We start from the raw sequence: 17,056 nt of genomic DNA, 5'->3' as shown, positions 1-17,056 counted from the left end.
GCGTAGGAGCACATTGTAGAGCATCTATTGCCGTCCGTGGTGAAGACACACACTATTAAGGATGACTCTTTTAGGTACTGATAACGCTGTCTCATACGAGTACGCGGCATCTTCACGGTGATCGCTCCAGATCTGATGCTGTCACGCCCCTTAAACGCTACCAGGCCCAGTAACAACATTAAACAGAAAAAACAGTAATGTACTCTAATGGCTATAACGTCCGTCCCAGAGAGTTCACACTATAATCATTTGCACACATCCCGATTGTGTGTAAATGTACAATGTATCATTGAGATCTGACGATGTCTTCTGGGTGGTTCACTGTCTTGTTCAGGTAGTGTATTTGAAGAAAAAATTCATTATCAGAGAAAAACAGTGCACTAGTTTGGTCATTAGATTACGCTGGTTAACAAAAGTACGATGAAAAACAAATTATAAAATGAATACGTTTTGAAGAGTGGGGTTGGGTTGGGTTGTTTGGGGGAAGAGACCAAAGAGTCAGGTCATTGGTCTCATCGGATTAGAGAAGGACGGGGAAGGAAGTCGGCCGTGCCGTTTCAAAGGAACCATCCCGCCATTTGCCTGGAGCGATTTAGGGACATCACGGAACACCTAAATCAGGATGACCGGACGCGGGATTGAACCGTCGTCCTTCGGAATGCGAGTCCAGTGATTTGAAGTGTGGAAAGGAATTATAGGGATGAAACGAGCGAGACAACAATGTGGACAATGAGGAGCGACAGTGGTAGATGGTGGCGTATTACCTAGCCTGGAGGTCGTAGCTTATCGACAGACGGCGACGTTAATTGCTGAGAAAGTAAATAACCGCTCGCAAGCGGTAAACGTCGTACTATATGTCAGACGTAGTCCTCAGAAAATGTGAGCTTCTGTTGGCACCAGTCCATCGTCAAAATAGTGCTTAACAGGAGGCGTATCACGCGGCACGTTGACTTTCGAAAAACCGCCAAGTTTTAGAAGAGTGATCCAGATGGTATGTGTATCAAAACTCGGTCCCAGGATGACATAGGGGGCGGTGTTGTATCTCTGTACGTTTCTTAGACATTCGCAGCTAGAGCGCCCAGTAACAGAAGTCTGTTTTTTCTTATCCATTTTTAAATGGTGGCATTTTCGTGTCATGTTGTGCAGTCTTTCTAATAAATCAAAAACAATAGTCCGGAAAAATTAATATCTGTGTGTAAGTAGGCTGTTTATGTTTTCTTATTGGCAACGTTACGTAGCGCTCTGTATGAAAATCACTGGCTGTGCTGTGTGCAGTCTGTGGCTAGTTTGCATTGTTGTCTGCCATTGTAGTGTTGGGCAGCGGCAGCTGGATGTGAACAGCGCGTAGCGTGGCGCAGTTGGAGGTGAGCCGCCAGCAGTGGTGGATGTGGGGAGAGAGATGGCGGAGTTTGGAAATTTTTAAAAATGGATGTCATGAACATGTATATTATGGTTTTTCAACACTATTAAGGTAAATACATTGTTTGTTCTCTATTAAAATCTTTCATTTGCTAACTATGCCTATCAGTAGTTAGTGCCTTCTGTAGTTTGAATCTTTTATTTAGCTGGCAGTAGTGGCGCTCGCTGTATTGCCGTAGTTCGAGTAACGAAGATTTTTGGTGAGGTAAGTGATTTGTGAAAGGTATAGTTTAATGTTTGTCTGGGCCATTCTTTTGTAGGGATTTTTGATAGTCAGATTGCGTTGCGCTAAAATTATTGTGTGTCAGTTTAAGCACAGTCATGTATAAATTGTTCTAAGGGGACGTTTCATGTGCAAAGAAGAAAACATATTCTAAGGTACAACATGACTTAAATTTAAAAGCGTTGCAGTCGATAAAACCTTGTGAGAGATGTATCTCATAGCCTATCCGTTACGTTATTACTCTACTACGCATCATAAATAGGAAAGTGAAAATGGTTCAACTGGCTCCAAGCACTACGGAACTTAACATCTGAGGTCATCAGTCCTCTAGACTTATAACTACTTAAACCTAACTAAGGACATCACACACATCCATGCTCGAGGCAGTATTCGAACCCTCGACCGTAGCAGCTGCGTGGATCCGGAATGAAGCGCCTAGAACCGCTCGGCCACCCCGGCCGGCTAGGAAAGTGAAATCAAATGGAACAGAAACATTGTCAAAATTCAACTGACAGTTGCTATTTACCTTAAAGAAGATGTGTCAAGTTGCAGACAGGCACAATTAAAAAACATTCACATAAAGCAGATTTTGTCAGTAAAAGGCACACACACACACACACACACATACACACAACCTCCACAAACACACAATCAAGCATACCTCACGCAACACACGACCGCCAACTCCAGTTGGATCAACAGACACAGTAGTAACGTTGCACGTCTCGCTTCCGCAGAGTACGGAGCGATGTCCCTCACCGGGTCCTGCCTGGGTGACGTCGCGGCTGCTGCTGTCTTCGTGGCCACGCTGCTCGTCATCGCCTGCAGGTGGTTCTATGGCTACTGGGAACGCCGTGGAGTGCCGTCTCTCGAGACGGACTCTATCTTCGGCAATTGCAAGGACATGCTTCTGTACCGCAAACACTTCGGTGAAGGCGTGCTGGAGCTGTACCGGCGCCTGGACCCTCACCCTTACGGCGGGATCTTCATATCCCTGAGACCAATGCTGGTCGTCAGAGACCCAGAGCTCATCAAGAGCTGCCTCCTCAAAGACTTCGGCCACTTCCAGCACAGGGGACTTAAGGTGGGTACCGGTAAATCGCCTACATTGCAAGTGATTTTTTAATATTTTGCTTATTCATGCTGTATCAGCAGAGTTAAAACAGACCAAAAAAATACTTTTTTGTATGCTATATAAGGTGTATACCGTAGTTATTACAACTTGGAAATAAAACTGATTAGAGAAAGTTTCCAGAATGAGATTTTCAATCTGCAGCGGAGTGTGCGCTGATATGAAACTTCCTGGTAGATTAAAACTGTGTGCCCGACCGAGACTCGAACTCGGGACCTTTGCCTTTTGCGGGCAAGTGCTCTACCAACTGAGCTACCGAAGCACGACTCACGCCCGGTACTCACAGCTTTACTTCTGCCAGTACCTCGTCTCCTACCTTCCAAACTTTACAGAAGCTCTCCTGCGAACCTTGCAGAACTAGCACTCCTGAAAGAAAGGATATTGCGGAGACATGGCTTAGCCACAGCCTGGGGGATGTTTCCAGAATGAGATTTTCACTCTGCAGCGGAGTGTGCACTGATATGAAACTTCCTGGCAGATTAAAACTGTGTGCCCGACCGAGACTCGAACTCGGGACCTTTGCCTTTCGCGGGCAAGTGCTCTACCAACTGAGCTACCGAAGCACGACTCACGCCCGGTACTCACAGCTGTACTTCTGCCAGTACCTCGTCTCCTACCTTCCAAACTTTACAGGTTCGCAGGAGAGCTTCTGTAAAGCTTGGAAGGTAGGAGACGAGGTACTGGCAGAATTAAAGCTGTGAGTACCGGGCGTGAGTCGTGCTTCGGTAGCTCAGTTGGTAGAGCACTTACCCGCGAAAGGCAAAGGTCCCGAGTTCGAGTCTCGGTCGGGCACACAGTTTTAATCTGCCAGGAAGTTTCGTTTGATTAGAGAAACTTTGACAGACCTTTTAAATAAGGTTGAAATTATGTGCATAATCTGAAATGTTCATGAACCGTGATTTACTTTCAAAGAATATTCTTAAGAATTTATTTTATTTACTACTGATTCATCAAGAACATTAACACATTTAATCACACTATGTAAGCATGGAAGTAGTTTACAGGGAGTAACTGATGAAATCATAACCAAATTCCTTTTAACAAATACGAATTTTATTCACTTTAATAGTGCACAAAAGCATTTTTGAAATGAAACAGATTTAAAATTATAATCAGAAAGCACCCTCTAAATATCAAAGTTACAATTTATTTAGAGGCAGAAAGAAACAAGTTTTGATTGTGTGAGCTTTCGCGCAGAGAACGTTACCGCTACCTTTTGACACGGTCGTAGTTACGACCGCTCACAACAGTCTCTGAAAGACTACACTGGTGCAGATATGCAACACACCAGATAACTTTAAACTAAGAGTTTTAACAATTTACACAAGCACACAAACTATGCACCCCCCGTAGGAGGGATGGAAATGGTACAAAACACTAACAATTAAAATATTAACCTTGCCACCGAAGGTGCAACTTGGTTTTAACATCTAAGAAAAGTCTTATGGCGAAAGGGTGGCAACTTTATATACTAAAATGATCATTTAAATAAAAGCCCATGAAATGCAATCTTATGTAAAATTCTACAAGGTTGGCAAAACAATAGTTAAGATGCTCTACAGTACACAGATACTGCTTCTCAAGACCATAGGCAATAATATCAAAGTTTCCAAAGATCAAAGTGTATTTCAGGTACTAGGCGATTACACTCCAAGCAATAAATTCGTTAACACACAAAATCCGACAAACATGACAGAGGCAGCTACTAACGTACAGTAGATTGATAGGGAGCTTACAAAACAACCCGCACCGCAGGTTACTCTAACCCGCCCCTACTCCACAACGGAAAAACGGACCACCCAATTTATAAACAACCATCTTACTGCGGGCGGGAAAACGGAGAAGAATGGTGGGACGACCCCAAATCAAAATGGCTGGTGACCTCACCAAGAAAACAAGTAGAATTTAACAAGAGTAAATCAACCAACATATCACCAATCACTTAACTTCTAATAAACTGCGATTTTTCGAGAAGACCTGGCGTGGCACCACGAAATCGCTCTCCCGAACCGTCCGCTGCCAGCCGCTTCAACGGACGCAGTAAGGCGAGCCCATCTCCCGTCTCACGGCGTCGCAGCTCGCACCGGCCAGCCCGATGTCGTGGGTTGACTCCTGTTGCTCTCGTTTCGACCGCGAAGTCTCTATCCCTCGCTATACGCCGCGGCCAACTAGACTCAAGTGGCGACCTCACATGCGCCGATGCTCAAGAGGTACAATCATCTTGTGTCCCAGTGCGCGACCGACCAACCGATCGATCCAACCGCCAATGACCTTTGCCGAAGCAAACTCAAGCAGACTGGCGGCCTAACGCACAGACTCAGATGCAGGAACTAAGCCCCGACCGGGCGAGTTCTCTTACTGGCGGAGTGGAAAGACTCTCATTTTGCTGGCTTTAAAGGTTGATCCGAACGACAGACATATTAGCACTCCGAACGACAGACAGACGCTAACCGCCTAGCAAATGCGGACGTGAGATGGTCTTGCAAGCTGGGGACGAGAGACTAACCCAGACTGACTCACTGGTCAGCTCATAGCGCCCCCTTAAATGCATGTGAACCGGCAACCTTTCCCCTTTCCCACCAGAGGGAGACACCAAAGCTGCGACTGCCACAGCGGCGCAACCACTGAAACAGAGGGCGACTGCTTCGCACTACGAACAGCGGCGCGCTCTTCAAAACAGCAGTTTTTACCACGGCTCAGTTCACCCTTCAGTGGCATAAGGAAACCATCGAGCGGAAGTCCACTAGACGAACAACCTCCTGTACTCTTTAAGGTGCGAAAGAACTTGTGATTCTCAGTCAGCACTTTATTTGCTGCACATGATTTCGAGCAACGTTCAAAGGCGCGTCCAACATTTCTCTAACTGATAAGGAGCTATCAAATGAAAACTGAACTCCCGCCACAATGTGACCATGGGACGGTTCTTTTCAGATGATATCACGAGACGCGTTAAGACATTTATCCAGCTGGGAGACAAGACAATTCAATACTGTTTCGATGAAAGTGGTCGGCGAGTGAAGCCAATGTGCACGCATGTCTTTCTTCAGGTTCGCAAGGATATAACAACCACATGAGGAAAGATACGGTCTGTACGGAAGATGTTGCGTCTTTCCCAACGAGATCGCTGAAGTGCAGCCTTCATCTGATTGTCAGTGAGGGGGTGGGAGCTGCTGCGAAACGGGATGAATCTGACCAACAGCATTCCGACAGCCCGAGGGAAAAGGCAAAGCCAACAATGGAACCTTCCACATGTACCCCAAATAAGAAATCCCAAGTTGTCCACACAAGTTTCGGTAGAGCCACGATGACCTTCGTCTTTGACTGCAGTCGCCATGTGCCAGTTGAGAACCACAATTAGTGATCAGTGCTGTCGAGACACTTGCAGAAACTTTGACGTGAAGCACAGTCAAAACTCCCAGCGATGCTGTCGGACTGGAACGTCCTGCTGTACTGTGGCGCCCGCCCCCACACTGCCAGTCGCACGGAGTCTACACTCAATCGATTTGCTTGGGAAACACTGCAATATCCTCCGTTCAGTGCAGATCATTCACCGTGTGATTTTCTCATCTTCGGCGACCTGAAGAAAGAGATGGGTGGACGACGTGTGGCGTCGCAACTAGTGTGCGATCGCCCATTTGTCTATTAAAAGCTTTACTTCAAAATATATGTGGGCTGCAATGTAAGCCGGTAGAGTACTATACGGTCAGTTGTGTCCTGCAGACTGACGTAACGACCATCTGTTGCAGCTGCGCGTGTGAAAGCAGTGAAGTAGCGCTGGCAGGCCACTTACATTATACGAAACTAAAAATATTAACAACTAATAAAGGAATAACTTGAGGAACGTCATATTGGATGTACATTCTTCAGTTGTGAAAACAAACAATATGTCAAAGTCTGAGATCAAAAATAGTTGTATTTTGGAAGTTAGTAAAATTCCATTAAAAAAACGTAGTTTTCCACCAGTCAAGAATTTAAATAAATACAGTGATGTAATAATTCACCTTCAGTGACTATGTACGATGATCTGATAACACTTTCAGTGTTCATATATAAATTTGGAAAGTCTTTAGTTTCAGAAAACCTCTGTGAATTTTCTGTAATAATAAAGTCAAGAATTCTAAGTACATATGTGTATTGTGTGTTAGGGTGTGTGTGAATGTGAATGCGTGCGTGAGAGTATGTGGGACGTTCGGCATTATTAAAAAATCATTCATGTAATTCTCTACAGGAACTGGCAAGTGTTCCAACTCTGTAACGTGGGAACGAATCCAATAGTGGTTCCCCTACTGCACTAGTGGTTCCCCTACTAGTTAATGTCGGATGTCCAAGTATGTATGTTTATGTATAAGACAGCCAGAACATCCCCGACTACATAATAAATTTCCGGATGTAGAGTAAAGCTTATAGTTCATTTTGTTTTGTTTATTTAATTAGAGAGTTTTGTGTTACTTAATTTGATGACGTCAATGAGCCTAGAGGGGTGGTGCTTGCTAGATTTTGGCGCGAGCCGCGCTCTAGAAGTGAGTTCTCATTGGTCGTAAGTGCTGAGAGCCAATGAGAAGCGAGACGGTTGGCCGCCTAGCGACGAGAAAAAAATGTTCAAATGTGTGAAATCTTATGAGACTTAACTGCTAAGGTCATCAGTCCCTAAGCTTACACACTACTTAACCTAAATTATCCTAAGGACAAACACACAGCCGGCCGAAGTGGCCGTGCGGTTAAAGGCGCTGCAGTCTGGAACCGCAAGACCGCTACGGTCGCAGGTTCGACTCCTGCCTCGGGCATGGATGTTTGTGATGTCCTTAGGTTAGTTAGGTTTAACTGGTTCTAAGTTCTATGGGACTAATGACCTCAGCAGTTGAGTCCCATAGTGCGCAGAGCCATTTGAACCATTTTTTGACAAACACACACACCCATGCCCGAGGGAGGACTCGAACCTCCGCTGGGACCAACCGCACTAGCGAGGAGATATAGTTTTGAGTGTGGGAGAGTGAGAAGAGAGTCACGAGCTAGCTTTGATTGGAGGCGGTTATGCGGGATGTGACTTTTCGCATTATCTGTAAGATGAAGTCTTAGGATGACTTCCGCATTATGGTCCAGTGTTAATGGTATCTGGTAGTGACCAGAAACTGTTTATGTAAACTTTAGAGTGTTGTGATAATTCGTTTCAACGAAAATCGAGAGTGAGCTTTGAATTATATAGTGTGGCGGTACTGAGTATATTCTTACTGAGTATTTTATGGCGAGCATAACCTTTAACTAAAGACAACCACTGAATATCGTGTGCAGAAGTAATTGGACGATCATTGACAGTGTTACAAGTAATTGGTTTCGGAATTTGGGAAGGTAAAAGTTTTGGCTGTTTTAGGTATGGTGATAACTGTGAGCAGAAACTTTAGTAATTTTCGGAAATGTGGACTGATGATCTTGCTTAACGGCAATAAAGATCTATTGAAGGTTTAAATTTGAACTTCATGTTCAAAGTACGAGTGACATGCCATTTCCGAATCATTTCTTTAAAGTACATACACAATTTTCAGCAAATTTTACTTACAGCGGGCTCCGGCATGTAGCTATGAGGTTATAGTTTCCCCAACACTGCTTTTCTGTGATCTCGTAAGTAGCTGCAGTCAGGCGTTTACGTGCGAAGATCTACCGCTGTAAAGAGGTAGACGAACAAAAATTATGAAAGAAATTGCATTGCAGCACCAACGTATAATCAGTCGCAATTGGTGCATCGCACGCACGCACGTAAAAAAAAAAAAAAGCAGACGATTTCAATCGAACGAGAAAGTGCAAGAGTGGGTACGGTTGTGGATCCGTCAGATGTCGACTGCATTCTACAAAACAAGAGTTGATCACCTCGTCTCCCAGTGTGATAAATGCCTTAGCACGTGTGGTGATTGCTTTTGAATGGAACCGTTGCGTGGTGTTGTTGTGACAGGTGTTCAGTTTTCATTTGACTGCTACTCATACTTTATTTCTTAATTTTAGACAAAGTATTTTACAAAACATTTCACATTTTTTTCAGATTTTTTATTTTTATTTTCAAGTTTCGCATAGTAATCGCTGTATTTCCATTATTAACTGAGCACGCATCAGTCAGCATTCGTAGCTGAGTTCTCAGTGCGGTAGACTGTGATGTGGAGGATCCAAGTTCGATTACAGTAAATGCTAGGGTTTTCCCTTTGTGGGAGGGCTGTTACGGGGTGCAATCAGCTTCTTGATGCCAATTGAGGAGATACTTGACCAAGTAGTAGAGGCACCAAGGTATGGAAAGTCTGCATAACGTCCAGGAGAACTGTGTGCCCACCACATACCCCTACATACTTCTTCTACATGACGCTGCAATGCGGAGGACGATACGGTGGTGCTTAGACAGCCTTTGTAAATTCCCAGCCTGGCGAGAAGCTCGCATATACATCAAGAGAAAGCACAAAAGTTTCGACTTATGCTTCTCTGTTGTAAGAGTGCGGGCAAGGAGCAGTTAATCTGGAAAGGAAATGGGACACAAGACGCTACTGCGACCATTTGCAGAGCACTGCTGCAGTGTTTGTAATTGTTATCAAGTAGTCATGGCAACAGACATCAATAGAATTTAGAGACGCACTGCTAGTATTGTAACAGGTCGGTGTAGCTTGTACAAAAGTGTAACAGAAGTACTGGGGCAACTTGACTGGCAGTGACTCAGCTGCCCCTACTGCTGTCGTTTTACGCAACCGTCAGTGTTGTATCTGGCCTTCAATAACCACACAAGAGAATGTCACAAAACAGAATTGCACCTCAGATGCACTTCCACCACCATCCGGCACCAGTCAGAATTTCTAGTATGCTGGTCGTGGCACTTTCTCCCATCACTGTACCAAAATTTTCGACTATACGAGGTGTTCCCGATACTCGACCTTTTTGGTCTCCATTGATTGGGCTATTATAGCACCTGCATGGTCGGCTATGTCGGTAACATTATAAATTTAAACGTGCCCATGAACGACTTCTGTAATCGTTGCACTAAAACTACACTCCTGGAAATTGAAATAAGAACACCGTGAATTCATTGTCCCAGGAAGGGGAAACTTTATTGACACATTCCTGGGGTCAGATACAACACATGATCACACTGACAGAACCACAGGCACATAGACACAGGCAACAGAGCATACACAATGTCGGCACTAGTACAGTGTATATCCACCTTTCGCAGCAATGCAGGCTGCTGTTCTCCCATGGAGACGATCGTAGAGATGCTGGATGTAGTCCTGTGGAACGGCTTGCCATGCCATTTCCACCTGGCGCCTCAGTTGGACCAGCGTTCGTGCTGGACGTGCAGACCGCATGAGACGACGCTTCATCCAGTCCCAAACATGCTCAATGGGGGACACATCCGGAGATCTTGCTGGCCAGGGTAGTTGACTTACACCCTCTAGAGCACGTTGGGTGGCACGGGATACATGCGGATGTGCATTGTCCTGTTGGAACAGCAAGTTCCCTTGCCGGTCTCGGAATGGTAGAACAATGGGTTCGATGACGGTTTGGATGTACCGTGCACTATTCAGTGTCCCCTCGACGATCACCAGTGGTGTACGGCCAGTGTAGGAGATCGCTCCCCACACCATGATGCCGGGTGTTGGCCCTGTGTGCCTCGGTCGTATGCAGTCCTGATTGTGGCGCTCACCTGCACGGCGCCAAACACGCATACGACCATCATTGGCACCAAGGCAGAAGCGACTCTCATCGCTGAAGACGACACGTCTCCATTCGTCCCTCCATTCACGCCTGTCGCGACACCACTGGAGGCGGGCTGCACGATGTTGGGGCGTGAGCGGAAGGCGGCCTAACGGTGTGCGGGACCGTAGCCCACCTTCATGGAGACGGTTGCGAATGGTCCTCGCCGATACCCCAGGAGCAACAGTGTCCCTAATTTGCTGGGAAGTGGCGGTGCGGTCCCCTACGGCACTGCGTAGGATCCTACGGTCTTGGCGTGCATCCGTGCGTCGCTGCGGTCCGGTCCCAGGTCGACGGGCACGTGCACCTTCCGCCGACCACTGGCGACAACATCGATGTACTGTGGAGACCTCACGCCCCACGTGTTGAGCAATTCGGCGGTACGTCCACCCGGCCTCCCGCATGCCCACTATACGCCCTCGCTCAAAGTCCGTCAACTGCACATACGGTTCACGTCCACGCTGTCGCGGCATGCTACCAATGTTAAAGACTGCGATGGAGCTCCGTATGCCACGGCAAACTGGCTGACACTGACGGCGGCGGTGCACAAATGCTGCGCAGCTAGCGCCATTCGACGGCCAACACCGCGGTCCCTGGTGTGTCCGCTGTGCCGTGCGTGTGATCATTGCTTGTACAGCCCTCTCGCAGTGTCCGGAGCAAGTATGGTGGGTCTGACACACCGGTGTCAATGTGTTCTTTTTTCCATTTCTAGGAGTGTATGTTGGCACTTGTTTCCAATCTTAATACTTACAAGCACGGTAGTTTCGTAGTCAGAAGGCCTGACGAGTACACCGATTAAATTCTTTATTTTATGCTCCTAACATTCACAAGACTGTTAGGTGAAATATACATTAACTTCAGTTTTACAAATTCTGAGTGCGTGACTAAGCTGGTGGCATAATAAGGCGAGTCAATGAAGAGCAAAAAAGATGGACTGCGGGAAATGGTTCGCGCAGGAGCAAATTTTTGTGCAGTGGTAGGAGGCACTGCCACGAGCAAGAACTTGAAATCCTGACCAGTGGCGGTTGAATGAGGGAGTGGGGGCGCGTTTGAAGGCCTGTTTGTGCTCTTTTCTTGAATAACTCGAAAACTACGGCCCCTAGCGAAAACAAATCCTGGTACAAAGAGTACTAGATTTCATTTCCTACAGGAAAGATCCCACTGAGAAAATGAAAACCTGGCACGTGATTTTTTAAGGTCAGAAATAACAACGAGCGCTGCACAAAACGACAGCAGCAGGTGCAGCTGTGTCGCCTTGTATGTGGATTCCTATATTTCTTAGGGGACAAATTGTGTTTGGAGGTTGAGGAATATAGCAGATGATAACCTCTGCTGTTGAGTGAGTCCAGAAATCTCTGGGATTCTGCTATTATTCATGGAAGAACTGTGGTACAATTTAATTTTCTCCCCTTTATTTCGACATCTAAGCAGAACTCATACAGACATCATCATACGGAAAAGGGTTCACGAGTACGAGAGCAACATACACGTTGGATTTAATACACTGCACACAGTCGTAAACAAACAATTGCAGTGCAGTCATATTAGTAACTGATCTGATCTTACAACAAAAAGTCATATTCATAGACAGAAAATAATCACATTAAAAAGTAATGAAATTTCAATAATACATTTGCCTAGGTAATATATTTCAGCGAATGAAATTGCAAGTCGCTGGTTAATATAAATGCAAAATTAGCCATTGCAAATATGAAATGTTAATACATTAGTAACAGTCAATGGTAACAGCGGTTTCCATCGGATCACCGAAGTTATGCGCTATCTGACTTCGCTAGAACTTCGGCGCACTCAGCCCTTGGGAGGAAAATTGAGGAGCTTCTTGGCTGAAAGGTAGCGGCTTCGGCCTCGAAAACTGACAATGGCCGGGAGAGCAGTGTGCTCACCACATGACCCCCCCCCCCCCCCCCGTGTCCGCGTTCAGTGACGCCTATAGGCTGAGGAAGACCCGGCGGTCTGTCAGTACCGTTGAGTCTTCCAAGACGTGTTCCGACGGAGTTTAGGTCGGTATATTGAAATCTAGTGTTACCACCAGAAAGTTGAGTGCAAGCGTGCAAACGTGTATGCACTGTGCTTTATAGGTTCCGGGTGTCAAATTCTAGGATGGATTTCCGTGCCTGTTTCTATTGGTCGCCCAAAACACGGACGGTTAACGCTGTTTATGGGAGTCGTTGGAGTTGTCGTCTGACAATGTTCCACATGTTGTCGATCAGAGGCAGTGCTGGCGATGGAGCGCGCCAAGACAAGTCGACACTCTAGAGCACGTTGGTTTACAACATGAGCGCTACATGTACGAGCGTTACGCTGTCGCAAAATCACACCATCCCCCCTCCCGCTCCCCACCCCCTGGAATGTTGTTCATGAATGGCAGCACAGAACATCGATTCACCGGACTGACGTACAAATTTGTAGTCAGGTTGCATGGGATAACCACGGGAGTGTTCCTTCCACCATACTAAATGTAAGCCCTATGTGAAATATGTAGGGCTGATCTTGGATGAGAAGCTAACTTGGGCCCCTCATTTTAAGAGTATATGCTCCAAGGAAAAAAGCACTTTAGTGATTACTAGGAGGGCTTGTAGCAAAAACTGGGGCCTAAGCCTCAGGGGTATGCACTGAATGTACACCACAAGGGTTAGACCTAGGATTTCGTATGGGACCGTAGTTTGGTGGAAGAAGGTAGAACAGCAGGTTGCTGCTAAAGAGCTTGCTGAGGTGCAGAGATTGGTCTGCTTAGCCATAACGGGCGGAATTAGCAGCACACCAACCGCTGGAATGGAAGCCATGCTGGACATGCCTCCACTTCACCTTTGGGTTAAGATGGAGGCAGCAGCTGGGGCATACAGACTTAAAACTGGCCAAAACTGGGTCTCATTGGGATATCCAGAATCACACACTAACATAGTGAGTGAGGTAAATATAGGTATGGCTGGGGAAATGCCCGCTGACTATTTTATAACTCCGAACTGCTTTGACAAGCCTTACAACATAATAGTCGGAAGTAGGGAGCAGTGGGAGAAAACAGTTCGACACCATATGGGGGACATCATTTAGTTCACTGATGGGTCGAAAACAGATCAAGGCGTTGGGGCAGGGTTGTACGAGGTTCAGCCAAGACTGGAGGGCAGCATCTCTCTAGGGAAACTGGCCTCTGTATTCCAAGCCGAAATTACTGCAATCAGGGCATGTGTGGAGGAGTATATGAGTAAGTGCTACAATGACCATAGCCTCTACATCCATTCAGACAGCTAGGCAGCCCTGAAATCCTTGGCTGCTCCTACAACTAGATCTAAGATTGTTGCAGATTGCCACAGGGCTCTGGTGGAGCTAGCGGGAAGCAATAGGGTGTACCTTGTGTGAATCCCTCGCCATTCAGGGATATGTGTCAATGTACAAGCCGATAGATTGGCTAGGATAGGGGCAACAACTCCATTTATTGGACCGGAACCCGTCTTCACAACCACCAAGCCTATGATCAAATTAGAACTACGGAACTGGCTTAGGAAACAGCACGTAGGATATTGGACCAAGGTCCATAAACAAAAACATGTTAAGGTAATGATGCTCAAGCCATGTTTTAAAAGAAGCTCTGTAATCCTGGGATTGAACAGGAAAGAGATCAAACTCATGACTGGACTGATGATCGGCCATGGGAGCTTCAAAAAACACCTACAAACAATGGGTATAATGGAAGAGGACCCTAAATGTAGAATCTGCGATGAGGGTGAAGAAAGTGCATCACACCTAATCTCCGAATGCATGGCATTGGAGAGTAAAAGATACAGAATCTTCGGGACAACTAGACCAGACGAAATTGGTAGAGGGACTCCTTGCACTATTTATGGGCACTAGTTGGCTTTACTAGATATACAGGGAGCGACACCGCACAATAAACCTAGTTTCGGTGCGGGCAGTGGCGGGTTAGACCTAATCTGTTTCAGCTCTCCTGTTAAAATCAATCAATCAATCAATCAATCAATTCCTATTTGTCTATCACGCAGACACGTTTGTTGCAGGCCCTCAGCTGGTTGGCCTCCTCCTAACCAACGCTTCGCGATCGCTGTCATTGACGCAGAAACAGCTTTCATCAGTAAACACAAATGACCTCGATCCTGCCTCGAATCAGCTCTCACTTGACACCACTGAGGTGGCAAATGGCGATGGTTGGCGGTCAGTGGAATGCACGCTGTAGGCTGGAGACATATTTTTAACAGTTCGTTACGTCTGTATGTCGCCAACTGCTGCTCATATTGCCGCTGCATATGCAGTACTGTGCTCCAGAGGCGTACTCCGAACACGATGGTCTTCCCTCTCGGTGGCGTCACGTGACCAACCAGAGGCCGGTCTTCTTGCGACCGTACATTCTCCTAGATCTACATCTACATTTATACTCCGCAAGCCACCCAACGGTGTGTGGCGGAGGGCACTTGACGTGCCACTGCCAATACCTCCTTTACCTGCTCCAATCGCTTATAGTTCGCGGGAAGAACGACTGCCGGAAAGCCTCCGCGCGAGCTCGAATCTCTCTGATTTTACATTCGTGATCTGCTCGGGAGGTGTAAGTAGGTGGAACCGATATATTCGATATCTCATCCAGAAACGCACCCTCTCTAAATCTGGACAGTAAGCTACACCGCGATGCAGAGCGCCTCTCTTGCAGAGTCTGCCACTTGAGTTTGCTAAACATCTCCGTAACGCTATCACGCTTACCAAATGATCCTGTGAAGAATGCGCAGCTCTTCTTTGCATCTGCTCTATCTCCTCTGTCAACCCAACCTGGTACGGATCCCACACTGATGAGCGATACTGAAGTATAGGTCGAACGAGTGTTTTGTAAGCAACCTCCTTTGTTGATGGACTACATTTTCTAAGGACTCTCCCAATGAACCTCAATCTGGCACCCGCCTTACCAACAATTAATTTTATATGATCATTCCACTTCAGATCGTTCCGTACGCATACTCCCAGATATTTTACAGAAGTAACTGCTACCAGTGTTTGTTCTGCTATCATATAATCATACAATAAAGGATCCTTCTTTCTATGTATTCGCAATACATTCCATTTGTCTATGATAAGGGTCAGTTGCCACTCCTTCCACCAAGTGCCTATCCGCTGCAGCATTTCGCTGCAATTACCCAATGCTGCCACATTTCTGTATACTACACCATCATCCGTGAAAAGCCGCATGGAACTTCCGACACTATCTACTAGGTCATTTATATACACTCCTGGAAATGGAAAAAAGAACACATTGACACCGATGTGTCAGACCCACCATACTTGCTCCGGACACTGCGAGAGGGCTGTACAAGCAATGATCACACGGACGGCACAGCGGATACACCAGGAACCGCGGTGTTGGCCGTCGAATGGCGCTAGCTGCGCAGCATTTGTGCACCGCCGCCGTCAGTGTCAGCCAGTTTGCCATGGCATACGGAGCTCCATCGCAGTCTTTAACACTGGTAGCATGCCACGACAGCGTGGACGTGAACCGTATGTGCAGTTGACGGACTTTGAGCGAGGGCGTATAGTGGGCATGCGGGAGGCCGGGTGGACGTACCGCCGAATTGCTCAACACGTGGGGCGTGAGGTCTCCACAGTACATCGATGTTGTCGCCAGTGGTCGGCGGAAGGTGCACGTGCCCGTCGACCTGGGACCGGACCGCAGCGACGCACGGATGCACGCCAAGACCGTAGGATCCTACGCAGTGCCGTAGGGGACCGCACCGCCACTTCCCAGCAAATTAGGGACACTGTTGCTCCTGGGGTATCGGCGAGGACCATTCGCAACCGTCTCCATGAAGCTGGGCTACGGTCCCGCACACCGTTAGGCCGCCTTCCGCTCACGCCCCAACATCGTGCAGCCCGCCTCCAGTGGTGTCGCGACAGGCGTGAATGGAGGGACGAATGGAGACGTGTCGTCTTCAGCGATGAGAGTCGCTTCTGCTTTGGTGTCAATGATGGTCGTATGCGTGTTTGGCGCCGTGCAGGTGAGCGCCACAATCAGGACTGCATACGACTGAGGCACACAGGGCCAACACCCGGCATCATGGTGTAAGGGGCGATCTCCTACACTGGCCGTACACCACTGGTGATCGTCGAGGGAACACTGAATAGTGCACGGTACATCCAAACCGTCATCGAACCCATCGTTCTACCATTCCTAGACCGGCAAGGGAACTTGCTGTTCCAACAGGACTATGCACGTCCGCATGTATCCCGTGCCACCCAACGTGCTCTAGAAGGTGTAAGTCAACTACCCTGGCCAACAAGATCTCCGGATCTGTCCCCCATTGAGCATGTTTGGGACTGGATGAAGCGTCGTCTCACGCGGTCTGCACGTCCAGCACGAACGCTGGTCCAACTGAGGCGCCAGGTGGAAATGGCATGGCAAGCCGTTCCACAGGACTACATCCAGCATCTCTACGATCGTCTCCATGGGAGAATAGCAGCCTGCATTGCTGCGAAAGGTGGATATACATTGTACTAGTGCCGACATTGTGCATGCTCTGTTGCCTGTGTCTATGTGCCTGTGGTTC

The 17,056-nt window shown here is 47.1% G+C and overlaps 1 protein-coding gene and 1 non-coding gene across 2 annotated transcripts in view; one reads left to right on the top strand and one right to left on the bottom strand.

Annotated features, from left to right (window-relative positions):
- The first annotated feature begins 2,408 nt into the window (after positions 1–2,408).
- LOC126149026 (probable cytochrome P450 6a13) overlaps positions 2,409–17,056 on the top strand; it is a 69,716-nt gene continuing 55,068 nt past the window's right edge. The window contains exon 1 of the mRNA XM_049915793.1: positions 2,409–2,726. Coding sequence (XP_049771750.1) covers positions 2,547–2,726 — 180 coding nt within the window. The 5' untranslated portion in view covers positions 2,409–2,546. The remainder of the gene's footprint in view (positions 2,727–17,056) is intronic.
- Trnal-caa (transfer RNA leucine (anticodon CAA)) lies at positions 2,963–3,037 on the bottom strand. The gene has a single exon. It is a non-coding gene; the product is annotated as a tRNA-Leu (tRNA).

This window comes from Schistocerca cancellata, chromosome 1, assembly GCF_023864275.1.
Source record: "Schistocerca cancellata isolate TAMUIC-IGC-003103 chromosome 1, iqSchCanc2.1, whole genome shotgun sequence".
Classification (NCBI taxonomy): Eukaryota; Metazoa; Arthropoda; class Insecta; order Orthoptera; family Acrididae; genus Schistocerca; species Schistocerca cancellata.
The sequence above is the reverse complement of the archived record's forward strand: the minus strand, read 5'-3'. Positions and strand labels throughout refer to the sequence as shown.